At 37.1% G+C, this 24,919-nt stretch overlaps 3 protein-coding genes and 1 long non-coding RNA gene across 7 annotated transcripts; 1 reads left to right on the forward strand and 3 right to left on the reverse strand.

Moving 5' to 3' along the window:
* Window positions 1-1,141: 1,141 nt before the first annotated feature.
* On the reverse strand, window positions 1,142-24,668 carry LOC148933131 (pectin acetylesterase 11-like). Its single transcript, XM_089063501.1, has 12 exons — window positions 24,084-24,668; window positions 23,005-23,079; window positions 22,538-22,651; window positions 22,384-22,466; window positions 21,901-22,042; window positions 21,529-21,608; window positions 2,570-2,656; window positions 2,039-2,092; window positions 1,890-1,964; window positions 1,686-1,791; window positions 1,444-1,601; window positions 1,142-1,348 (listed from the first exon to the last, which is right to left on the reverse strand). The coding sequence occupies exons 3-12, from the start codon at window positions 22,644-22,646 to the stop codon at window positions 1,142-1,144; spliced, it is 1,101 nt and encodes a 366-aa protein (XP_088919627.1). The 5' UTR covers window positions 22,647-22,651; window positions 23,005-23,079; window positions 24,084-24,668.
* Window positions 7,676-13,805, reverse strand: LOC148933132 (glucose-1-phosphate adenylyltransferase large subunit 1, chloroplastic-like). The gene is made up of 9 exons (XM_089059611.1): window positions 13,676-13,805; window positions 13,505-13,615; window positions 13,257-13,430; window positions 13,095-13,187; window positions 12,895-12,978; window positions 12,676-12,815; window positions 12,520-12,600; window positions 12,199-12,303; window positions 7,676-12,116 (listed from the first exon to the last, which is right to left on the reverse strand). Exons 1-6 carry the CDS (start codon window positions 13,727-13,729, stop codon window positions 12,750-12,752), a joined length of 582 nt encoding a protein of 193 aa, XP_088915737.1. The 5' UTR covers window positions 13,730-13,805; the 3' UTR covers window positions 7,676-12,116; window positions 12,199-12,303; window positions 12,520-12,600; window positions 12,676-12,749.
* LOC148933133 (protein PUTATIVE RECOMBINATION INITIATION DEFECT 1-like) lies at window positions 9,484-14,049 on the forward strand. Of its 3 annotated transcripts, XR_016130888.1 has the most exons (4): window positions 9,484-9,930; window positions 10,846-10,959; window positions 11,887-11,945; window positions 12,041-14,049. XR_016130888.1 is itself a non-coding variant. In XM_089059673.1 (3 exons), the coding sequence occupies exons 1-3, from the start codon at window positions 9,484-9,486 to the stop codon at window positions 11,043-11,045; spliced, it is 564 nt and encodes a 187-aa protein (XP_088915799.1). In that variant the 3' UTR covers window positions 11,046-14,049. The 3 variants fall into 3 exon arrangements, 2 of the variants coding, with proteins under 2 accessions (XP_088915799.1, XP_088915766.1); XM_089059673.1 differs by having other exon boundaries at window positions 11,043-14,049; XM_089059640.1 differs by having other exon boundaries at window positions 11,887-14,049.
* LOC148933134 (uncharacterized) lies at window positions 15,617-17,762 on the reverse strand. 2 transcript variants are annotated; one of them, XR_016130923.1, is made up of 3 exons: window positions 17,649-17,762; window positions 15,936-16,093; window positions 15,617-15,843 (listed from the first exon to the last, which is right to left on the reverse strand). It is a non-coding gene; the product is annotated as an uncharacterized LOC148933134 (long non-coding RNA). The 2 variants fall into 2 exon arrangements; XR_016130927.1 differs by having other exon boundaries at window positions 17,653-17,712.
* Window positions 24,669-24,919: the final 251 nt, after the last annotated feature.

The following is a 24,919-nucleotide window of genomic DNA, read 5'->3' on the forward strand; positions in this document are numbered from 1 at the left end:
CAAGGCGTCGCCAGAGAGGGGGCGGGCAACGGCCGAAGGTGGCTGGAAAAGGAGCTGCACGTGTGGGTTTGTGAAAAGTAGAGAGATATTTAGGTGTGTGTGTATGTCGGTGCTAGAGTGTATCATAAGCGTGTGTAGTGGGTTCTATGTGTATTTAGATACAAAGGGGAAGTAGAATTATACTTAAGGAGACGGAGACGAGTTCAGAGTTGGCGATGCTGTGTAAGTAGGCGGAAGCAGTGGCAGACACAGTGAGGGTTCCAAAAAAAATTTTCTTTATGTTTTTCTTCTTCAATTTTTTTATAATTTTCAAAATATATCAATATCCCTTCCTAAAATTTCACCGTAGCAGAGTATATTGTCGAGTGTTATGAGCTGAAGGGGCTGAAAAATCTGGAAATTGGAGAGTTGTAGGAAAAAAATGGATGTCACAACTCGCACTTCGAAGAAGACGACAGTTGTAATAGTATGAGAAATTTACCGAACATTAGATTATTTGCACAGTCAGAAATTTAACAAGACATTAGATAATAGTAACTTTACCGGATTGTGCAAATTTCCCAAACTATCGGGTTGGGTCGAATGAGAAATTTGCACAGTCGGAAATTTGCACATTCTATATGACTTTTCATGCAACAATTAAAGTTCACGGAGAAAAACAAACTATCTTGAAAGTTCATGACTTTACATGCAATTTGCTCAAATTAAAAAGACTAAGCCCAAATAGCCAACAACTAAAATACTAATCCCAATAGCCTACAGTGAACAATTTAAGGCAAAGAGAGAGAGAGTTGCAAATTTCCCAAACTATCGGGTTGGGTCGGATGAGAAATTTGCACAGTCGGAAATTTGCACAGTTTATATGACTTTTCATGCAACAATTAAAGTTCACGGAGAAAAACAAACTATCTTGAAAGTTCATGACTTTACATGCAATTTGCTCAAATTAAAAAGACTAAGTCCAAATAGCCAACAACTAAAATACTAATCCCAATAGCCTACAATGAACGATTTAAGGCAAAGAGAGAGAGAGTTGTAAATCGCATTAATTCATTAAATAATTAAATGTAAAACTGTTTCAACTCAATTTTTTTATACTAGTTCCTAATTCAACCTCTAAGTTGGTTAGTCAGCTAAACCGTCAAACCAGATCTTCCAGTTGGTTGTGATCCTCTCCTTTGCATGCATAGTCAGATACGGCGTACGTGTAATTCACGTGCCACACTTTTTTCCCGAAAGTAGCTTCGTTGACAGTGATAGTGCAGTTCTTGGGCAAATTGTTGAGCATATCCGTTTCCTGAAATCCGCTCTGATCATAGTACGAATCGCCCACTGCACGTGCTATCGTCTGAAAAATACAAGTAAAATTAAATTAGTAGTGTGTGACCAAACAAATTGTGTCTAAGAGATTAAAATGTTAGATACTTAAATAGTTTCACTTACTTTGTTAGCAAGTACATTGCCAATCAACGAAGAGCATGTTAAACCCCGTGTGTCTTCCATGTGGCCATGTCGATAGCAACTATGCACAAAATAGCCTCTCCTTGAAGAGCTATCCGTGATTGTTCTTTTCAGTGTATCTATAAATGTATACCTAAAATCTAACCAAAAACAAAGAAAAGTTAATATGAGAGATCAATTCTTATTAAATTGAGTCAAAATTACTGATAATATTACTTGTATACCTCTCATGATTTCTATCTCAGTCCAATTGCAAGAAGTCAAGTCCCGGGTGCAATTGGCCCATCTCGGAGTTATAGCGTCTTTAGGGTACACATTGTTAGATAATTGTGACAAGTGGTTGAAAAATTAAAAATTATATATATAAACAACAAATATATTAATAAATAATAACTATTACGTACACTATAAGATTACCCATATACCTGATATTGGTCAAATGCTGATTCGATAAAAAACATTGGGGTTTGGATATCATGGAGCAAATTTTCAGGAAAAAAACACTACAAATACAAATAATGAGTATGAGGAATACATAATTATAATATCTGAAAAAGTAATGAGGAGCTATTTTTACCAGAGTTGGACTAAATTTAGATGTGCATGATGTGGGTAACGTATTTGCCAAACCCTATACATACACATAGCAAAAATGATGAATTAATATATGAATATACGTCTTAACAATATGTACTGGATTATATAACAAAGTAAAATGAAATAAGAAGACTACAAAAATGATATGATACCACACCAAAGAAGAGGCTTTCTCTGACACCAGCGCTCAGAAAATGCTCTCTGGTGAGCCAAATAAAATTAATCAACGACATAGTTTACAATTTTATACTCTAATAAAATTAATATTGATAATTGGGTAATTAGTTTAGATAGTCTTTACCCGTGTATAAAAAACCCCGAATCCGATACGCATTTCACCCTAGTTGTATTCTAAAACAAGGCTTGAAACCTATCACAATGTAAAATTGTGGCTAGTCCACCTGCCGAAGTGCCAGACAATAATGCCTATAGAGAAAATATAAATTAATACGATCAAATAGAAATTAGAATTTATTTAATCCAAAAGTTACTATAATTTAATAATACGTACATTTTTAGCATTTCCCATTCCGATTCGCAGCAATTCATCCATCATCGCATCGTAAATTCGTAGACCTCTATAAGTCAGGTTGTCCTTCTGCGAAATGTTTTAGAAATCGACAAAATTAGTGAAGTGATGTAGCTATCGGTATGGTACAATTTTAGGGCTAAACCCTACTTGTTCGTGACTAAAGACGTCAAATTGTCCAATCCGGTTTTTAATAGAGTGCAAGTTAAATTAGTTAACTAATTGTTCTTATTGGACATACGGAAGAAATTTAAAAACTTACTGGGTCCATGTCCTCAATATCGGACATGAAGGATGAGTGTATCATAAGCGTGTGTAGTGGGTTCAATGTGTATTTAGATACAAAGGGGAAGTAGAATTATACTTAAGGAGACGGAGACGAGTTCACAGCTGGCGATGTTGTATAAATAGGCGGAAGTGAGGGTTCCAAAAAGTTTTTTCTTTATGTTTTTCTTCTTCAATTTTTTATAATTTTCAAAATATATCAATGTTCCTTCCTAAAATTTCACCGTAGCAGAGTATATTGTCGAGTGTTATGAGCTGAAAAATCTGGAAATTGGAGAGTTGTAGGAAAAAAATGGATGTCACAACTCGCACTTCGAAGAAGACGACGGTTGTAATAGTATGGGAAATTTACCGGACATTAGATAATTTGCACAGTCAGAAATTTAACAAGACATTAGATAATAGTAACTTTACCGGACTGTGCAAATTTCCCAAACTATCGGGTTGGGTCGGTTGGGAAATTTGCACGGTCAGAAATTTGCACAGTCAGAAACTTGCACAGTCGGAAATTTGCACAGTCGGATGGGAAATTTGCACAGTCTATATGACTTTTCATGCAACAATTAAAGCTCACGGAGAAAAACAAATTATCTTGAAAGTTCATGACTTTACAGGCAATTTGCTCAAATTAAAAAGACTAAGCCCAAATAGCCAACAACTAAAATACTAAGTCCAATAGCCTACAGTGAACGATTTAAGGCACACAGAGAGAGAGAGAGTTGTAAATTGCATTAATTCATTAAATAATTAAATGTGAAACTGTTTCAACTCAATTTTTTATACTAGTTCCTAATTCAACCTCTAAGTCGGTTAGTCAGCTAAACCGTCAAACCACATCTTCCAGCTGGTTGTGATCCTCTCCTTTGCATACTTTGCATGCATAGTCAGATACGCGTGCGTGTAATTCACGTGCCACACTTTTTTCCCAAAAGTAGCTTCATTGACAAGTGATAGTGCAGTTCTTGGGCAAATTGTTGAGTATATCCGTTTCCTGAAATCCGCTCCGATCATAGTACGAATCGCCCACTGCACGTGCTATCGTCTGAAAAATACAAGTAAAATTAAATTAGTAGTGTATGACCAAACAAATTGTGTCTAAAAGATTGAAATGTTAGATACTTAAATAGTTTCACTTACTTTGTTAGCAAGTACATTGCCAATCAACGAAGAGCATGTTAAACCCCGTGTGTCTTCCATGTGGCCATGTCGATAGCAACTATGCACAAAATAGCCTCTCCTTGAAGATCTATCCGTGATTGTCCTTTTCAGTGTATCTATAAATGTATACCTAAAATCTAACCAAAAACAAAGAAAAGTTAATACGAGAGATCAATTCTTATTAAATTGAGTCAAAATTACTGATAATATTACTAGTGTATCTCTCATGATTTCTGTCTCAGTCCAATTGTAAAAAGTCAACTGCAAATCTAGGGTGCAATTGGCCCATCTCGGAGTTATAACTTTAGTAGGGTACACATTATAAGATAAATGTGACAAGTGGTCGGAAAATTAAAAAATATATATAAAATACAAAGATATTAATAAATAATAACTATTACGTACATTATAGGATTACCCATATACCTGAAGTTGGTCAAATACTGATTCGATCAAAAACATTGGGGTTTGGATATCTTGGAGCAAATTTTCCGAAAAAAAACACCTACAAATACAAACAATGATCATGAGGAATACACAATTATAATATCTGAAAAGGTAATGAGGAGCTATTTTTACTAGAGTTGGACTAAATTTAGATGTACATGATGTGGGTAACGTATTTGTCAAACCCTATGCATGCACATAGCAAAAATGAGGAATTAATATATGAATATACAACTTAACAATATTTACTAGATTATACAACAAAGTAAAATGAAATAAGAAGACTACATACATTTGTTGATACCACACCAAAGAAGCTTCCTTCTCTTTAATCAGGGCCAGAAAATGCTCCTTGGTGAGCCAAATAAAACTAATCAAGGGCCTAGTTTACAATTCATACTCTAACAAAATATATATTAATAATTAGGTAATTAGATTAGATATTCTTTACCCATGTATAAAAAACCCCGAATCCGTTACGCATTTAATCCTAGTTGTATTCTGAATCAATGCTTGAAACCTATCACAACGTAAAATTGTGGACTATTGAAACCTATCACAATGTAAAATTGTGGGTAGTCCATCTACCGAAGTGCCAAACAAAAAGCCTATGGAGAGGACATAAATTAATACGATCAAATAGTAATCAAAATTTATTTAATACAAAAGTTACTATAATTTAGTACTAGGGAAAATTGCCTAGAAAGTCACAAACTTTGTGGAAACCTGTCACAACTTTACATTAAGAGCATCCACAATAGCACGCCCTAGCGAATAAGCTAGCACTAGGACTAGCCAAAAACACATCCTGCCACATTCTAGGACTCCCCACAGCCTGCCACATCATCAAGACTTCCCACAGCCTAGTAATATGCTAGCACTAGGACTAGCCGACACCCTAGCCAAGCAAATAAATTCACAAATATGTAATTCAAAATTCGACACGAATACGGAGAAAGTCCAAACATTTCACCGGTGTTTCTGCCCATTCCACCGGCGTTTCCCCAACTTCAACTTATAAATGAGAGTGGAGGAGGAGAAACTCGTTAATATAAGTGGTGCGAATGAAATGAAATGCAACGAACCGTATATATAGAGTTGATTTTTTTTTTTTGAAAAAACCGCTCGCCGATCGAGGGTCCACAATAGTGGACAAGTGATCGGCTAACGCCCTTTGACCATGCCCGACGCTTGTCCATGTTTTTCACGTCTGTCCCTTTCGCCGAGCCCAATAGCGGACATCCGCGAGCCGCGAGCCGGTGACTAGGGCGTGCGTTCGTCCGCTATTGCGGATACTCTAATGAATGGTACAACCTTATAAAATAACTCAATAATGTATCTATTACTGATTTTGACCCATTTTTGTAAGGATTCACGTGATTTTGTATTCATGCATTTTGATTTGGCTCATGTCCACATACTACTATTACTCCTAATTATTACTACTAGAGTTGGGTAGAATTTCCTCATCTAGCTATTTTAAGTGTGCTAGATAAATATTTTGAAAAACTTCTTAAACTCTTTTGTAAAATTTAATTGAGTAAAACCGTGTAAAAGTCTTCAAACACTACATATCTCATCACTGCTAACATAATTGCTAATACTGTAATACATGGGCATATGTTTTGTTGATACAACTATCATTCACATGCACTACGTATCTCATCACTCCAACAATGTGTCGTCTAAATTCCATCAGCACCTCTATAAATACCTTTGAGGCTTATCAGTCCGTTTTCCCCACAAATAGTATGATCTTGCGATCTTTAAATTCACAAACAAATACACATGTGATCTTAGCTCCACCCGGTTCTAGGGATTGCTAGTAATGATGATTTGATAGTTGTTGTCCACACCAAAGCAATTGGCTCTCTATTGTGACCAACGGGGCTTCTAGCCTTAGTATCATGAGCCTCGTTGGGTTTTCACTCATTTGGTTCACCTTTATCATTCATGTTAACCAAAATTTGTAATTATCATATATGAGTTTTGTTATGTTGAGCGTCATATTTCAGCGTCTCTCATGAGCGTTGATAACCTGGAGCCCATGTCATCATTTTTTTTTTCATATTTATTACTCTCTCCATCCCAACTAAGTTGAGATATAATTTTTGGAAAAAGCTTCAGGATGAAGAAACCATGTGGAGGAAGAGGGAGCGGGGCTGCTGGTAGCCAAGGCGTCGCCAGAGAGGTGGCGGCAACGGCTGGAGGTGGCTGGAAAAGGAGCTGCTCGTTTTGTGAAAAGTAGTGAGTGTAGAGAGATATTTAGTGTGTGTATGTCGCTGAGTGTATCATCATTGCAATGTTTAAGGTTCTAGTACTTTAACAGAGGGATGGAGAAAATGGTAAAGATTGAAGGGAACGGTGGGAATTGCTCCTCAGCACATTGCATGTCAGAGGTATGGGGTTGAAAAGTTAGGCTTAATTGCTTCTTTCACCAAAAAATATCTGGATGGAAACCAGAATTATATTAGGCTTGTGATTGAAAAAAGAGAGAGAATAGCAATGAAGGATACCAAATTCAAATCAGTAGTGGTAGTACAATAATGCAACTCCAATTTCTAAAAACAATGGGTGCTCACTCTTGATACCTCATTAAGAAAAATATGATGACTTGTAAATTAATGGCATTGGAATTGGCAGACAATTTGGTCATCACACAATCATGTTTAGACTATATAACTAAATTACTTTTATTCTTATGAATAGTTCTCTTTTTTTTATGCTTAGTTCATTAATTTACTATGATTAATTTGAATACCTAAGTTTTTCTATATACTGTACTATTCATTTATTAATTATGTCAAATGGATTCTGCTTAGGATAATGCTGATCAACTTAATGGATGCACAAAAATAAGGAGTAACATGTATGGACTATGGAGTGTATTGAATTGTAAACTTAGCTAATTATCCAATGGACTATGGAGTGTATTGAATTGTAAACTTAGCTAATTATCCAAAATAATCGAAAGAATCATAAGAGCATCACAATAAGAATATGTCAGCCATAGGCCAGCCACTGTCTCTCTCTGCCACGTTATCAGCACTAAAAATCCATCTGCCACATCATCATTTTACTCAAATAGGCTAGCCTTAGGCCAGCCATACGCCAGCCGCAATAAAAATAATTCAAAAACAACTACATTTACGGAATTAAATTTACGATTAAATTACGGAATTAAATTTACGAGACATATACGGGAAAATTCATTAATTGCATTAAAAAAAGTATATTCATTTAAAAAAAATAAATTACATAATAAAGAAAAAAAACTATCGCCGTGCAGTCTTCCGTGCCCACAACTCTTCAATTATATCCTTTTGGAGTTGAATATGAGCATCCACTTGGCGCATGTTGGCATATTCCTAGAGGCGGCCGACTTCATCATGAGGTACCCCACGTCGTACGCTAGGGGTGGCTGTTCCGTGGCTTGGACCGGCTTCATCGTCATTGGCCCAACTAGTCAGTTGTACGCCTTCGTCTTCGACGATTATGTTGTGCATGATAATGCAGGCGTACATTATATCAGCAACGCATTTGACATCCCACAAACGCGTTGGACCCTTAATTGCCGCCCATCGAGACTAGAGCACACCAAATGCGCGCTCCACGTCCTTGCGCGCCGACTCTTGCCGTTCCGCAAAGTAGGTCTTCTTGTCATCAGCCGCGTGCCTGATCGTCTTCACAAAGACATGCCACCTAGAGTATATCCCATCCGCCAAGTAGTAGCTCATATCATGCCGGTTGCCGTTGACCACAAATGAGACGGCTGGACCGATGCCCTGACACTTCTCGTTAAAGAGGGGCGACGAGTTGAGGACGTTGAGGTCGTTGTTCGACCCGGCTATCCCAAAATACGCATGCCAGATCCACAGCCGGTAATTAGCTACGGCCTCGAGGATCATCGTGGGATTCTTTCCCTTGTAGCCAGTCGTGTAGGCCCCTTTCCAAGCAGTTGGACAGTTCTTCCACTCCCAATGCATACAATCTATGCTGCCTAACATCCCGGGGAACCCATGCTGCTCCTCGTGCATCTGCATCAGATCTTGACAATCTTGGGGAGTAGGACTTCGAAGGTACTGCTCACCGAAAATTTGAATCACACCCTGACAGAAAAACTTCAGACATTCTAGAGCAGTCGTCTCACCGATGTAGAGGTACTCATCCCACATGTCTGTCGCGCCTCCATAGGCCAACTGCTGATTGCCGTCGTGCACTTTTGGATAGGGGTGTGGCCAGGTCTGCCAGCCGCATCGTGCCTGAAGCGGAAATAGAGATATCAACGCTCCAAAGCGTCAACGATACGCATAAACAACTCCCCGCGCATTCTAAAACGCCGCCTGAACATGTTTGCTGGAAACCGCGGGTCCGGAGCCAAGTAGTCGTCATATAGCCACTGATGTGCAGCTACGTGATCCCAATCAATCACTGCTCGACGGTGGACAACCGGTGGAGGACGAGGTACCGCCTGCTGTTCGACCCTTCGCATGTACCGCTCTAGCTCGCGGTTCATGTAGGCCTCCATAGCCTCGTTCATCTGCCGTTCGTACTCCTCAATATCCCCACCACTACCACTGCTACCACCCGCGTTACTCATCGCTTGATGTTGCTCTTGTACAGAAATTTAGTGAGAGAGAAAACTCGTTAAAACAAGTGGTGCAAATGAAAATGAAACTAAAATCGCGTATATATAAGTTTTCAAAAAAAATTTAAAAAAAAAAACGAAAATTGGCGCTGGCCGATCGGCACGCCACAATGGCGGCCAGCGCCATCAAATCGGCTAGCCCACGCCGATTTTTTTGCCGATTTTCGGCTGGCCGATTACAATAGTTCGGCTAGCGACGCGAATCGGCTAGCCGGTGGGCTAGCCCCTATTGTGGATGCACTAATAATAGTATCAAAATAAATTCCACATCTATAAAAAAAATCAAAACAGAGTATTGATTGTTAAAAAAAACAGTCCCTTTCCCGCCTTCCATTTGAAAATATCCGTCGAAAAAAGTATGTACTGCACCACCGCAGCTCCACCGCCGCAGCCGGTGCCGGATACTTGCAGTCAGGGCCACCGCTCCGTCCTCATTCTCCCAACAGAGGAGGGCGGCTCGATCTGCCTTCTCTGCCTTTCTGAACTCCTCTCTAACCCCAAATCCCCCACAATTCACGTCTCCTACGCTCTCTCCCAGCTCTCTCAAGCCTTTGATCAACCTCAATTCTTCCGCTCTCTTCTCACATTCCACTCTCACTTCCTCGTTTCCCCTCTCCTCGCTGTCTTGTCCAGCTTTGACGACGAGCCGATTGCCAAACAAACCATTGATTTGATCCAGATATTATGCGATGCTTCGAGAACTAATTCTAACGGAAATCAGGATTTGCGTAAGGAGTTCGTGGCTAGGGTTTCGGATTGTCTTTCCAGCGGCTCGTTGGCTTGGAGTCGTCGCCAGCTGTACATGGTAGTAGCTGAATCATTTCCCTTCTCTTTTCTCCCTTGGTGTTTGTAAAGCATTCTTAGCAAATAAATAGTTTCTCACTGTCATTTATTGCAATTCGATACTATCAGCACTTTTAAATACCCCTGTATAATTCAGGTAAGTCATGGTTACCAATTTTCCAGAGATATTCTTATGCTAGGTAACTGATTATTGAATATGTGGTTGTGTGTATTCAGACATTAGTGGTCTAAATACTTCAATTGATTTCTTATCAAACCCTCGGTTGATTTATAAGCAGGCATTATCTGTCAAAATACTTATACCGTGAAGTGAAGAGTTGAGACCAACACACAGTAATTGGGGTGGTTGAATACTATACAACATGTTGTTGAATGCTGAAAGGGATTGCTTAAAGAGAAGAGGAGTGATAGGGAGGCTTGGGAATTAAATTACCAATAGAATGGGAAGGCATTAGGGAGACTATAGACTCAAAATGGGTCTCTCTACTTAGTTCTAGAGATATCTATAATAACCCATATTTAGAAAATGGCATCGTGTAGAATAATGGTTCAGGGATCAGTTTCGATTGTGGGACAAGACTATTACACTTGTTAGGGCTTGGGACAAGGCATTCTATCTTGTGTCATCCCTTAGGAAGAAGACATTCTATCTTGTAGAGGAAATTGATTCTGTGTTCTAGTTTCATTATCTCCAATAATATAATACTATAATCGACTTCTCTCAACTAACATAATGAATCTTTAGATGCATTATTAGAGTAATTTCATGATGATCCTTCGTGATCTCTGAGAATTTTCTCTTGCAAGGATGGTATTGATTCCATCATCATTTGCGAATTACAACTATCTTACACATGACATCTCTATTCTAAATGTATATGACACTTGTTTGCGTGATCATAACATTTTGATGCAGGTTCATTGCTTCGGTGTTCTCTTGGATAATCTGGATTTTAATCTGTATATATGCATTAGAAACAAAGACACCCTCATTCATTCTCAACCTTTTAACAGGGCTTCAGTTGTCAAAGTAAGTTCAACTGATACACAAGATATTATATCCCTGCCTTAGCATAAACTCAATTCTAAAATACTTCTTTTGTTGTCTTATAGTGATACTATCCAGGGGGAATTTATGTTTGCTTTATACAGATTTTCCCTCCTCCATTACTCACATATTGATGGTTGTGGCACTGATGTTTTGCTTGCCTACTGTCCCAAGATTTTGCAAATGTCACTTAATATTCTTATGAAAAGCCAAAGTGATGATGTTCGGCTTAACTGTCTGGGTTGGTTTCTAAACTTTCCTTTCTATTCACAACTTATCTCAGAACTTCTTCTTTCCTGTTTTTTCCTTTTCATCTGTTCTCTCTATCAATGGCCATAATCTGCAGCAGAATTTTTTTTATATGATACTTAGAAGCTAATCAACATTTCAATGACAGCAATTCTGATTGGCCTTTTTTGGGTTCTTTGTACACAAGTTTAAAAGTTGAATTTAGCTTGTCTCGATTGAAATGGCATGGGACAACTAAAGCATCTTGTATATAGTGTAAAATAACCGTGTTAAGTAGTGGAATAGCCTCGTAGAACACAAGCTTTCAGTCTTCAATCTACACTAGGACTATGGTTTTGACACGCGGAACATCATATCGCGACAGTGATTGTCACATAACGCTAAGTGCTTGTTACATATGAAATGGACATCTCTTAATTTATTTTATTTAACGTGAGAATTTACACAAGCATGTGAAATGGACACCTCTTAATTGGGTGGATGGATTTCATATTAGACAGAGAAAAGTTGCACGATTTTATTATATGAACAGATACACAAAAAAGGAAATGTAGCTCTGTTAAAATCTGAATTTTGTTGTTGAATACTTACTTTGACACTCTTCTTATGTAACAAAAAAGAGACAAAATTGTTATATCACTGTGCCATCTTTGATTATAGTGTTGTTGAAAATAATGAAAACATGGTGAGTGCTTGATCAAGAAAGGCAATAGCTGCTGGTAAGCATTCTGAGAGAAACTTACCTCTGAATTTTTAATGACGACGTTCTTACCAATTCGACCATTCTTGTCAGTGATGCATTCTCTTCCTACAGGTACTTTTCCCGTTGATAAAGCAGAGGCAATCTCTGAATCAGTTTCGTAGAAGTCAGCCCCGAGAATCACTGTATCCTGCAGTAACCACTAATCACCAAGCTTAGGAAACACTTTATGTGGACAAAATTACCGAAATCTGAAACAGGTAAAGTCTAACCTTTAGACGGGCATTGGAGTTTATGTGTGATCGGATACCAACAACACTGTGCTTGACTAAGCAACTGGTCAAGAAACTACCATGTGAAACTATAGAATCAACAATCTGTAAAACAATAAATGTTAAGACAGAAGAATCTCCATGGAGTGGCTTTTGAAAGTGATGTGATGTGCAATTTTAAGACTCTCAGTCATGCGAAAAGTGTGATAACCTCAATATTAAGTTACATCGTTCATCTATGTTGATCGTCTGCTTCCAAAAGAGAGCTTAAGTGATGATGACATCTTAATAGAGAAAAACTTTGCACTTTAGGAATCTTACATGTTCTGTAAGGGCTAGGTTTGCTTCAAAAAAGGAACGTATTGTCCCAATATCTTCCCAATTGTCGTTAAATAGATAAGCCTGCAGACACATGTAGTTGTGAAATTGTATTCTTGAAGTACTAATTGTGTGTTAGTGAAGGAATCTTTAGAAGACCTGAATATGGAACTCTTTAGCTGATGCAGGGATTATTTCTGAACCAAAGTCATTCGCAGTTGGGAAACGCCATCTTAAGAAACAGAACAGCAGACAGCACTAACTAAGCTTGAAATATCTGCCCCACTTTGGCGGTGAGACTGCAAAAAACACCATCTTATGTCATGTTAATGTTTGAAATGTATAGACATTGCGCTACATCTTCATATTGTAGCTTACCTGAACAAAGTCCATGTAGTCCATCCTGTACAAGTGATCACCAGATAGAATGAGAAAATCTTCAATATCTTTACTTCTTGGATCCTGCAGTGCATTGAACATGATTCTTCATATAAATACCATACATTTTGCAGGTTGTTTAGAATTTAGATCATCTTTCCATCCGAAAAAACGCTAGATACATGGAGTAATACTCATACCTCAAAAAGCCAGTGGAATTGCCTCACAGCATCTGCAGTGCCTTGAAACCAACTTTTACCTGCCTGTCCTGGAGTTTGAGTGGCAGCTAAAACCTGGCATAGTAAGTCACTCATCAATAATCATACTTGACTACATTCATCTGCATTAATTCTCACATTTACCTCAACATAGCCATCTCCAAATGAGACACCACTTCCGAAATTGTAAGCTCTTGCAAGATGCCTGTTGAGTGATGCTGAGTTGAACTGAATGAGAATGTACACTTTGTTGATCCCACTGTTGATACAGTTACTCATTGGAACGTCGATTAGCCTATACACTCCTCCCATTGGAACCTAAATCACGCATGATCACAATCCATTACCACTGATAAATGCATTGTTGATGTGCAGGATAGTGTACTACTCACAGCTGGCTTGGCACGGCGCTTGGTGAGTGGGAACAAACGCATGCCTCCTCCTCCGAGTATGATAGAGACAACAGTCCTCACATCCCTCTTCTCCACCTCCATGTCCCTCAACTGTCAAAACCTCTCACAAATCAGTCCCCATTAAAACCAAGAGTCTCAGCTTGGCCTCACCTGCCAAGTCAGCTGTGAGTGAGCTGCAGACATGGCTCCTAATAGAATTCCCATTCCTCCTCTGCTTAATTGGTACAAACTTGAGCTTCTGCCCCATGAACTCTGACTTCACTAGCTTCCTGCTTCGAGGAAAAGATGTGGCGAACAAGGAGAGGCAGCCGTCGGCAGTGACTGCCATTCTAACAGGCTAGTTTCTGCAATGGAGGTGAGGTTTTGATGTATATATGAAGAAAGAAAGAAGAGTGTTTTGTTTGTGTGTGTTGCCTTGCATGCCATTGATGCAGTGAGCCACGTTATCCACATTCAAGTGCATCCACCAATCTTTCTTTTGTATTCATGTGAACCTTTTAATTCAAAATCATGTTATTTTAGCATACTAGCTTATACGTAAAATAATTATTTTATAAAACTGATTAGAGTTATAGTTATAAATTATACTACTACTACTACTATAGTAGTACTAATATTTAAAATAATTTCCAGGCAAATCAAGTCTATTGTTTAGTTTTTAATGCTTGTTGGATAATTTGGCTGTAAATTAATTTGAAAATTAACATTTTGCTTCGTTTTCTTGTTGCGTTAATTAAGAGAGCACCTGTAAATCAAGAAGCTATTTGCTTCACCTTACACAAAATGTGTTGAATAGGTAAACTTGAAGTGCACATTTTGTAATTACTCCTTAATTAATCTGCATATTCTTTATTGTCTAAAATGTTTGTTATGAATAAAACATAAGATTAAAAGACTTTCGCTAATTATATTAATCTCATGCTCATATAATTTGATTACCAATACGATAACCAATACAATTATTGAATGAAGTTTGAAATGAATGATATGAGAATCAGTCTAAAGTACAAGATTTCCAATTATCAAGAGCAAAAGGGAGAGCCAGCTCTGGGGTTTTGCAAGGGTAATTCGTTCTTAAGTCATCAGCAATTGAAAAGTAGCAATCCTCATGAATCTTCTCAGCAACAATGGGAGAACAACAAATATTCCGGTGGAATTCATTGCCATTGCATATCACATCATACAACTTAGATTTGCAATCATCTCCCCAAATCTTGTAGCACTCCTTCAAATCCACTATTATATTCGACAATTTAATTGGCTGATTACTGGCGTCATTAATCACTGCCGATTCACTCATTAAAATTAAAACCAAACTACTTACCATAATCACTATTACCCTCACCATGTTTGATTTTTGATGACTCATGATTCTAAGATATTATATTACCCGAGTTACAACATCTTGCTTTTATAGGTGTCATATCACTCACTTGTTTCATTTCATTGCTCCATCTTAAGTAACTTACTTGTAATTAAGAAACTAAATTTAACCGAAAACTTTAACCCTTCATTCATAACTTAAAGTATAAATTCAATTAAAGTCTATCAATTTTTGACATCTTATGTTGCGCATTATCACTATATTTTGGCAAAGCAACAGAGAGAGGACCTACCATTATGGACAGAACCAAAAATTTAAATGAGCTAATGCTGAAATTTAAAAACATGATGATGATGATGATGATGATGATGATGATGATGATGATGATGATGATGATGATGATGATGATGATGATGATGATGATGATGATGATGATGATGATGATAATAATAATAATAATAATATAATAGTAATAATAATAATAATAATAATAATAATAATAATGTAAAAATATTCAATTTTATATACAATTTAATATTCTTATATATAACTTTAAGAAGACGTTAGATAATAGTAACAGTTGGTTGACGGCAAAGTAAAGTTGGCAAGAAAAATGATTTTTGGGAAAATGAATCTCGGGAATATGGTTTCTAATAACTTTATTTTCTTGTGTTTAGAAAATATCAAGATTTTAAATTTTGTATTTGATATAAACACCAAACTAAAAATATACTTATTATTCATTAATAAAAAAGAATAATAATATAAATTTTTTATACAGTATTAATTACAAATGATAATAATTATATTATTGAAACTTTAGCTAAACCATCAAACCACATCTTCCAGCTGGTTGTGATCCTCTCCTTCGCATGCATAGTTCAAGTACGCGTGTAGTTCAGGTAGTGCAGTTCCTGGGCATATTGTTGAGCATATCCATTTCCTAAAATCCGCTCCGATAATAGTACCAATCGCCAATTGCATGTGCTACCGTCTGACAAATACACGTAAAATTAAATTAGTAGTGTGTGACCAAACAAATTATGTCTAAGAGATTGAAACTTATACTTAAATAGTTTTACTTACTTTGTTAGCAAGTACGTTGCCAACCAACGAAGAGCATGTCGAACCCTGTATCTCTTCTATGTGACCATGTCGATAGCAACTATGCACAAAATAGCCTATCCTTGAAGAGCTATATGTGATTGTCCTTTTCAGTGTATCTATAAATGTATTCCTAAAATCTAAAAAAAAAATAATACAAGAGATTAATTCTTATTAAATTGAGTCAAAATTAATGATAATATTACTTGTATACCACTCATGATTTCTATCTCAGACCAATTGCAAGAAATCAACTGCCGGTTTACGGTGCAATTGGCCCATCTCGGAGGTATAGCGTAGCAGGGTACACATTAAGAAATCAAATTTAACCAAAAACTTTAACCCTTCATTCATAATAGAAAATATAAATTCAATTAAAGTCTTCATTCATAATAGAAAATATAAATTCAATTAAAGTCTATCAATTTTTGACATCTTATGTTGCACATTATGACTACATTTTGGAAAGGCAACAGAGAGAGCACCTACCGTTATGGACGGAACCAAAATTTGAACTAGCCAATGCGAAAATTTTAAAATGCGATAATAACAATAATGATGTAAAATTATTCAATTTTATATACAATTTAATATCCTTATACTCCATCCGTTCCATAGTAATGAGGGCGTTTCTTTTCGGCACGGAGATTAAGAAAAATTGTGTTAGGTGAATTAAATAAAGGGAGAATAAAGTGGAAAATAGAAAAGATAGAGAGATGAAGAGAAAAAAAAGTAAGAGAGAGTAAAGTAAGTATGGAAAAATGTGTTACTTTTACTAAAAAGGGAAATGACTCTATTACTATGGAACGTACCAAAATGACAAAATGACTTTATTATTATGGAACAGATGAAGTATATAACTTTAACAAGACATTAGATAATAGTAACATTTTTTTGGCGAGTCATACCTTGAACCCATCAAATATATATAAGTGGGACCCCTATTCCCTTAACTTTTATCCACCCACATTTCTTAACATTTTTTAAAATCCATGCCACCGAGAAATGAGACTCTTAATGGCAGACAGAGAGAGTATTATATTATCAATAATCCAAAATAAAGAAATACTAATAAAGAAAATTGAACTTTAAAGTGGTTTTGATTTTAAACAGTGAAAAATATTAGATGTATGAGTAGGGATTGGAACAATTAGCTATAAAATTAAAATGGCAAATTGCCAGTAAAGTCATGAATTTTGAAGATAGTTTGGTTTTTTCTGTGAACTTTAAATGTTGCATGAAAAGTTATGAACTTTACTTGACTGTGCAAATTTCTCAAACTATCGGGTTGGGTCGGATGGGAAATTTGCACAATCTAGTAAAGTTCATGACTTTTCATGCAACAATTAAAGTTCACAGTCTAGTAAGCTAGCTATGACTTGAGCACAATGCTTAAAGAGTGTTTATGATCTTGTTTTTATAAATAATAAAATTTAGTCAACTAGCGTCAGATTAAGAAGCACCGGTCTACAATGATGGAATTCTGTGGAAGAGAAAAAGAAGATATGTACTCAGTAAGAAGATGAAGATTTCTTCCAAAAATAAATTATGCCAAAAATCAAATCCAAGGAAGAAAAAAAAATGCAATAGCAAAATATGACATAAGTAGATCGAAAGGCCGCAGTGGAGCAAAGAAAAGTGTAAAAAAAAAGGCAAATTACTGAAAGGAAAGGGTAAGTATAAATAAAATCATACATACGGAGACGGAGACAAATTCAGAGCTGGCGATGATGAAATTCGAACTGTGTATGTGTAAGCAGGCGGAAGTGTGTTTGAGCGTGAATCTCCAATCTTATTTATGGAGATTAAGACTACTTTTATCCAGCTGCAAATATTTCCAATAACTGCATAGAATTGGAGGGTTGGGATTAGTTGTATGATTTTTCATTATTTGTCTTCGCCTCCTGTCATTGTCAACGTACATACAAATGAAATTGATTTGCCCATCCAACTTTACATTAAGAGCATCCACATTCTATGACTTCCCGCAACCTGCCACATCATCAGGACTTCCTATAGCCTAGTAATAGGCTAGCACTAGGACTAGCTGACGCCCTAGCCAAGCAAACAAATTCACAAATACGTAATTAAAAATTCGACACGAATACGGAGAAAGCGCAATCATTTCACCGGTGTTTTCTCCCATTCCACTGGTGTTTCCCCCACAACCATTGGGGAACATCAACGTTTGTGATTCGCTAGTGATAGGAAAGTCACTGTCGCGATCCATTATCTTCAATAGAAATGAGAGTGGAGGAAGAGAAACTCGTTAGTACAAGTGGTGCGAATGAAATGAAGTGCAACGAGCCGTATATATAGAGTTGAATTTTTTTTTTTAAAAAGCCGCTCGCCGAATGAAGGTCTACTATAGCGGACAAGTGATCGGCGAACACCCTTCGACCGCGCCCGACCGCTCGTCCATGTTTTTCTCATCCGTCCCTTTCGTCGAGCCCAATAGCGGACGTCCGCGACGCCTAAGCCGCTAGCCGGTGGCTATTGCGTGCGTTCGTCCGCTATTGCGGATGCTCTAATGAACACCGATTTTGAGCCCGTTAATTTTTTGGATTATGAAACAGTATTTTTAAAGAAAAAAATTGGTACAGCCTTATAAAATGACTCAATAATGTATCTACTACTGATTCTGACCCATTTTGTAGGGATTCACGTGATTTTGCATTCATGCATTTTAATTTGGCTCTTGTCCACATACTATTATTACTCCCAATTATTACTACTTAGAGTTGGGTAGTATTTCCTCATCTAGTTATTTTTTGTGTACTAGATAAATATTACTCCCTCCATTCCACAGTAATAGAGGCATTTTATTTTGCGCACTCGTTTTGAAAAAATAATTATATATAGTTAAAGTGGAGAAAAAGTAAAGTAAGAGAAAGAATAATGTAGAGAAGAGTCTTATCTATAATATTCTCTCTCATACTTTACTTTTTCTCCACTTTAACTATTTATAATTATTTTTTCAAAACGAGTGCGCAAAATGAAATGCCTCTATTACTATGGAACGGGGGGAGTAGAAAATTAGATGTTGCTCTCGCTTCGCTTTCTTTGTTTTTGACGGCGACTCGTGCGCAACGACATAGAGAATACGCCTGTGACCTCAACTTAAACCTGCCCAAGGTTTACTGAACCGCCAGTTAAAACTGAAACCGTGAGAATATACCCGAACCGAAACCATCGATTTTTGAACCGTGGTTCGGTTCAGGTTAAAAAAATTTCGAACCAAAACCATGTGGGAACCGAAACCAAACTGGAACCGCGAAAACCCACTAAAAAACCGTGAAACCAAGCCAGAATCGCAAAAACCGGCGATCGGAACCGTTAAAAACCACCGAAAATCTGTCGTTTCAAAACCGGAACCGGAACCGCGAAACACCCTCTCGCGGTTCGGTTCCAGTTTGGCAATTTCCAAAACTGGAACCGGCGGTTCCGAACCGTAACCGCCGGATCCAGAACCGTGGGCACCTCTACCTCAACTCCACCCGATTCCATAATCTCGGGATTGCTAGTAATGATGATTGGATAGTTGTCGTCCTCATAGACGCATTTGGTACTATTATGTCATGAGCAAGCTGTGTTTTCACTCATTTGTTTCTTTATGCTTATTTAAATGTAAATCTCAAATAAGTAATAACAATACAAATAACTAGGGGTGTCGAAATGGGTACCTGTGGATACCCAAATCCAATTTTGCGAGTACCCAAACCCGAAAAGTTCAATATTATACTATCTAATCCTGACCCGTATGGTAATACGGTCAACCTGATACTCGCATCGGGTATCCCGAACCCAGAGCTACGGGTACCCAAACCCGCTGCCGTCATTTGAATTGTGTACTTTATGTGATAATATATGTGTATCTTAATATACATGTGTACTTGTATATGTGTGTATATTAGTATATGTATGTGTTATGTACATATAGTAATATCAATCACATAAAACCGTGAATCCCATTGTATGGTTACTGTGCTCTACTGTTGTGCATAAAATGAGAAAAGTAAAAGAAATATACTCACCTGAACTCCTCCAAGTGGAGATATTGTAGGTAGCGGGGATGAAATTAATTATAAGAGAGGTCACAATTGGGATGAAAGTGCATCGGGTAGTATAATTTGAAATTAGTTAACTAAAATAAAAAAAATTGAGAACCCTAATCCTAAATATATCGGGTATTATCGGGTATACCCATACCCGCGAAAATTTAAAACACATTACCCGTTCCCGCCCCGTTTCCCGTTAATATCAGGTAGCGGGATATGAATTACCCCTTACCCACTACCCGTTTCGCCACCCCTACAAATAACGTTGCCAACCAACAAAGAGCATGTCAAACCATGTATGTCTTTTATGTGACCATGTCGATAGCAACTATGCACAAAATAGCCTCTCCTTGAAGAGCTATTCGTGAATGCCCTTTTCAGTGTGTCTATAAATGTATATCTAAAATCTAAAAAAAAAAGTTAATACGAGAGATTAATCATTATTAAATTAAGTCAAAATTACTGATAATATTACTTGTATACCTCTCATAATTTCTATCTCAGTCCAATTGCAAGAAGTCGATTGCAAGTCTTGGGTGCAATTGGCCCATCTCGGAGGTATAGCATTTTTAGGGTACACATTATTAGATAAGAGCATCTGCAATGGTACTTAGGCCAGCAATGGGCCAGCCATTCTCTCCCCTGCCACGCCAGCAACACTAAAAAATCCACCTGCCACATCAGATTTAGGCCAGCCATAGGCCAGCCGCAATAAAAAAAATTCAAAATATACTACATTTACGGAATTAAAATTACAATTAAATTACGGAATTAAATTTACGACACATATACGGGAAAATTCATTAATTGCATTTAAAAAAGTTACATAGATAAAAAAAATTACATGCATAATAAAGAAAAAAAACTATCGCCGTGCAATCCTCCGTGCCCACAACACTTCAATTATATCCTTTTGAAGTTGAATATGAGCATCCACTTGGCGCATGTTGGCAAATTCCTGAAGGCGGCCGGCTTTATCGAGAGGTACCCCATGTCGTACACTAGGGGTGGTCGTTCCGTGGCTTGGACCGGCTTCATCGTCACTGACCCAACTAGTCAGTTGCACGCCTTCGTCTTCGACGATCATGTTGTGAAGGATAATGCAGCCGTACATTATTTGAGAAACGCATCCGACATCCCACAAACGCGTTGGACCCTTAATTGCCGCCCATCGAGACTGGAGCACACCAAATGTGCGCTCCACGTCCTTGCGCGCCGACTCCTGTCGTTGCGCAAAGTAGGCTTTCTTTTCATCACTTGTTTGTCGGATCGCATCATAAATTCGTAGACCTCTATAAGTCAAGTTGTCCTTCTGCGAAATGTTTTAGAAATTGACAAAATTAGTGAAGTGATGTAGCTATTGGTATGGTACAATTTTAGTGTTAAACTGGACTGGTCAGCCTACTTGTTTGTGACTGAAGACGTTGAATGGTCTAATCCGGTTTTTAAAAGAGTACAAGTTAAATTAGTTAACTAATTGTGCTTATTGGTTATATGGGTGAAATTTAAAAACTCACTGGGTCGACGTCCTCAATATCGGACATGAAGGATGAGCCGTCACAGTAGAAGATCTTGAATACGTGCCAATTGTAGAAATCTGAATACATACATACAACATTTAAATTACTACAGCTTGAAATTAGAGAAACTAAACTAAGATTTAGACAGATTTAGATATATATAGGGTATATATATAGATAGAGAATATATATAGATTGACATAAATAGCCTTTAGTGATTTTTTCTTATTTTTGAAAATTTAGTAAATATAAATCTGGATTAACTATAGGCCAGTAGATCACCCAAATCAAATGGCTATTAATTTGGTAGTAGTTATTTCACTAAAACAGTTAATGATCATACACACCTATATATGTATATACATATACCTGGATTCAAGGTCGAGTTATTATCTAGCATCCCATTGAAGGAGTCGGTACCATTAGTCACCGATATCAGCACAGCACTACTTCCAATATAACGTCTGGATCTATCGAGGCAACCACCCGTGGTCCCACACCACGCGCCACCCTTTGCAACTCGTAATAGTTAGTCTTATTATCATAAAGCCAAAAATAAATTATATACTAGCACTTATGAACTCAACAGTATTAAAAATTAATGATAAATCCATGAGAAACTGATAAAATCTATGTAATTTTAAAGTACATATAAAAATCCAATTACGAACTCAAGCTCAAAATATAAATTGTGAACTATTTTTAATTTTTCATACTGTGAAGATCAAATGATTGATATTACTATGTGAATATGTGTACATTCAAAGTAAGTGAAAAGTTTTTATTCAATTGAATCTATCTATCCATGACATTTCACAAAGAAATTCAAGAAAGTTGTTCAAATTTATATACCACTAGAAATACGTGCCAGTTGTCGACGCCTTCCCCAAACCCGGGGATGTAGGCATAGGCCGGAGGTGTGCCGTCTAGACAGACTATTCAAAAAAAAATATTGAACAGTTAGCTAAGCAAATAATGAATTACTAGTACATATATATGTACGTACCCGCTCCTCTGGAAATGGCCGTCTCTAGAACATATATTGTAACATTATGGGCTCCTTCGATTCCGACCGCAACCAAAAATAATGTAACCAGTAGTAGTAAGCTAGCCATGACTTCTGCACAATGATTAAAAAATTTGAAGTGTGTTTATAATTGTAACGCCCCCATTCCTAGTGGACAAGAGACGCTACTAAAAATACTAAATACTAAATATAAATTTCATCCTTAAGCTAAAATAAATGATTTGATCAACTATAATAGAAAATATAAAATGACCATCAATTTAGTTCGGTTCATGCATGCATTTTTCAATCTGCACGATCATTTACCCAGCATCGAATATACCTATTTTAGCAAATGATAGTTTTTGAAAAATTAACCCGTCTATTACGCTATCCAAAAGTAAAGATCTTGCTTAGTCGGGTCACAACCATGTAACCACTATGCTTACAGATAAAGTAAACCCCACCTCGAAAGCTGCAATCCAAAATAACCTCTTCACGCTTGGTCTAGTTGTCGTCTTCGAGCCTCAGATGCGCCTCTCCTAGCATTTAAGCATTTTAACTTAGTTTGTAAACTTTCAACTTGACATTCAAACTTTAGGACATCTAAAGCTTTTATTCTCAATCATAACATCAGTTAAAGCATAAAACTACTCAAATCATCTAGTACAACAGCCACCACACTTACTACTCATATGATCTACCAAACTACCAAAGTAAATCACAAAAAAAGATACGAAACGATTTTTTTTTAACAATTCCAAGAAAAATCATACATCTTCCCTACATCATTCTTTATACCATATCTCAAGTTCATAATCATCCAACACCAAAAGGATACTCAAATAAAATTAACAAAATCACTTTCACTATTCACATTCACTTCACAGTAGATTACTATTCACAGCATACATATTTCACCTTCTTTGATTTCTTTTGTCTAGAATTGAAACTAGATGAGAAATGTGGCTGGGTGGCCCACATAATTAAACCAATAACCCATTGTTCAGTGTTCTAGCAATAGCCCAAGTTTTAATATTTTGGAATTTAATTTTGCATTTAATTTTTTCCTTCAATTTTTGGTGGCCGATAATACCCCTTACTCTGTGTTTTTGTCTCTCTCTCTCTCCTCTTTGAAACACAAAATAGCAAAAAATAAAAAAATTATCCCAATCAGAATAGTCTAATGGCGGAGTGTGCTAGAGCATATTTTTTGTTAATTTGAGATCTATGCAAACTAGTTGTGGAATAAAAAGGAAATTAATGAATGAAAAATTGGCTCATGGAAGTTCTTGGCAGATTTCAACGAGAAGAAAAAACCCCACCCCTACCCTTTCAATTCTTGTTTTCCTTTTCCAATCAAACAAACATCTGCAATCTCTAAATTACTAGTTTTGTAAATAGACATCAACAAGGAGCTTTCTCATCTTCTTCACTCAGTTCCCCAATGTTAGCCACTTTTCCTCACTTGTTTCATGACACATACAGAGGCGGTTTATGAACTACAAAAATCGATCCCAACATCAAAAATACAAAAATCGCATACCATGTAATTTACATAAACTGTAGCCAAATCGTTGTTTCACAACCGGAGCAAAATACGTCTGCGGTCTGACGGTGTGTGGGCAACGTCTGGTGCGGCGTGGGCGTGCGAGGAGAGTGCAGAGACGGTGGCGACCTTCGTTTGTTTCTTTGAATTTGGTTGCATTAATTTGAGAGAGGAATTGAGATCAGGGAGGAGGAAGAAGAAATCAGAGAGAGAAGAGTGGAGAGAGAGTGGCGGTGGCTGGTTGCAAAAGGAAATTCACAGTGAATTCGGGACGACGACGATGAGTAGTGAGTGTGGAGAGATATTCAGTGTGTGTATTGTATCATCATTGCAATGTCTAGGGTTCTAGTACTTCAACAGAGGGATGGAGAAACCGGTAAAGATTGAAGGGACGGTGGGAATTGCTCCTCAGCACATTGCATGTCAGAGGTATGGGTTGAAAAATTAGGCTTGCTTCATTCACCAAAAAATATCTGGATGGAAACCAGAATTATGTTAGACTTGAGAGATGAGAAATGCGGATACCAAATTCAAATCAGTGGTAGTACAATAATGCAGCTCCAATTTTTAAAAACAATGGGTGCTCACTCTTCATACCTCGTTAAGAAAAATATGATGACTTGTACATTAATGGCATTGGAATTGGCAGACAATTGGTTTGGTCATCACACATCTCTATTGTTAATGATTGCACTCATGTTTAGACTATATAACTAAATTACTTTTATTCTTACGAATAGTTCACTATTTTTTATGTTTAGTTCATTAATTTACTATGATTAATTTGAATACCTAAATTTTTCTATATACTGTACTACTCCCTCCGTCCCGTT

The sequence above is a fragment of the Salvia hispanica genome, chromosome 1 (assembly GCF_029641045.1).
Source record: "Salvia hispanica isolate PSC_SH4W2 chromosome 1, Shi_PSC_v1, whole genome shotgun sequence".
Taxonomy (NCBI): Eukaryota; Viridiplantae; Streptophyta; class Magnoliopsida; order Lamiales; family Lamiaceae; genus Salvia; species Salvia hispanica.

Excerpts from the sequence above, each read along its gene's own strand:
- LOC148933132 (XM_089059611.1), bottom strand. The coding sequence starts at position 13,729 with ATGGGAATTCTATTAGGAGCCATGTCTGCAGCTCACTCACAGCTGACT. Across the intron at positions 13,616-13,675 it reads ACTCACAGCTGACTTGGCAG|TTGAGGGACATGGAGGTGGA; the intron begins GTGAGGCCAAGC and ends AGGTTTTGACAG. Across the intron at positions 12,816-12,894 it reads ACTACATGGACTTTGTTCAG|TCTCACCGCCAAAGTGGGGC; the intron begins GTAAGCTACAAT and ends TGTTTTTTGCAG.
- LOC148933131 (XM_089063501.1), bottom strand. The coding sequence starts at position 22,646 with ATGGCTAGCTTACTACTACTGGTTACATTATTTTTGGTTGCGGTCGGA. Across the intron at positions 2,093-2,569 it reads GAATGGGAAATGCTAAAAAT|GGTTTGGCAAATACGTTACC; the intron begins GTACGTATTATT and ends GTGTATGTATAG. Across the intron at positions 1,965-2,038 it reads CTAAATTTAGTCCAACTCTG|TGTTTTTTTCCTGAAAATTT; the intron begins GTAAAAATAGCT and ends TTGTATTTGTAG.
- LOC148933133 (XM_089059640.1), top strand. The coding sequence starts at position 9,484 with ATGTACTGCACCACCGCAGCTCCACCGCCGCAGCCGGTGCCGGATACT. Across the intron at positions 9,931-10,845 it reads GTCGTCGCCAGCTGTACATG|GTTCATTGCTTCGGTGTTCT; the intron begins GTAGTAGCTGAA and ends ATTTTGATGCAG.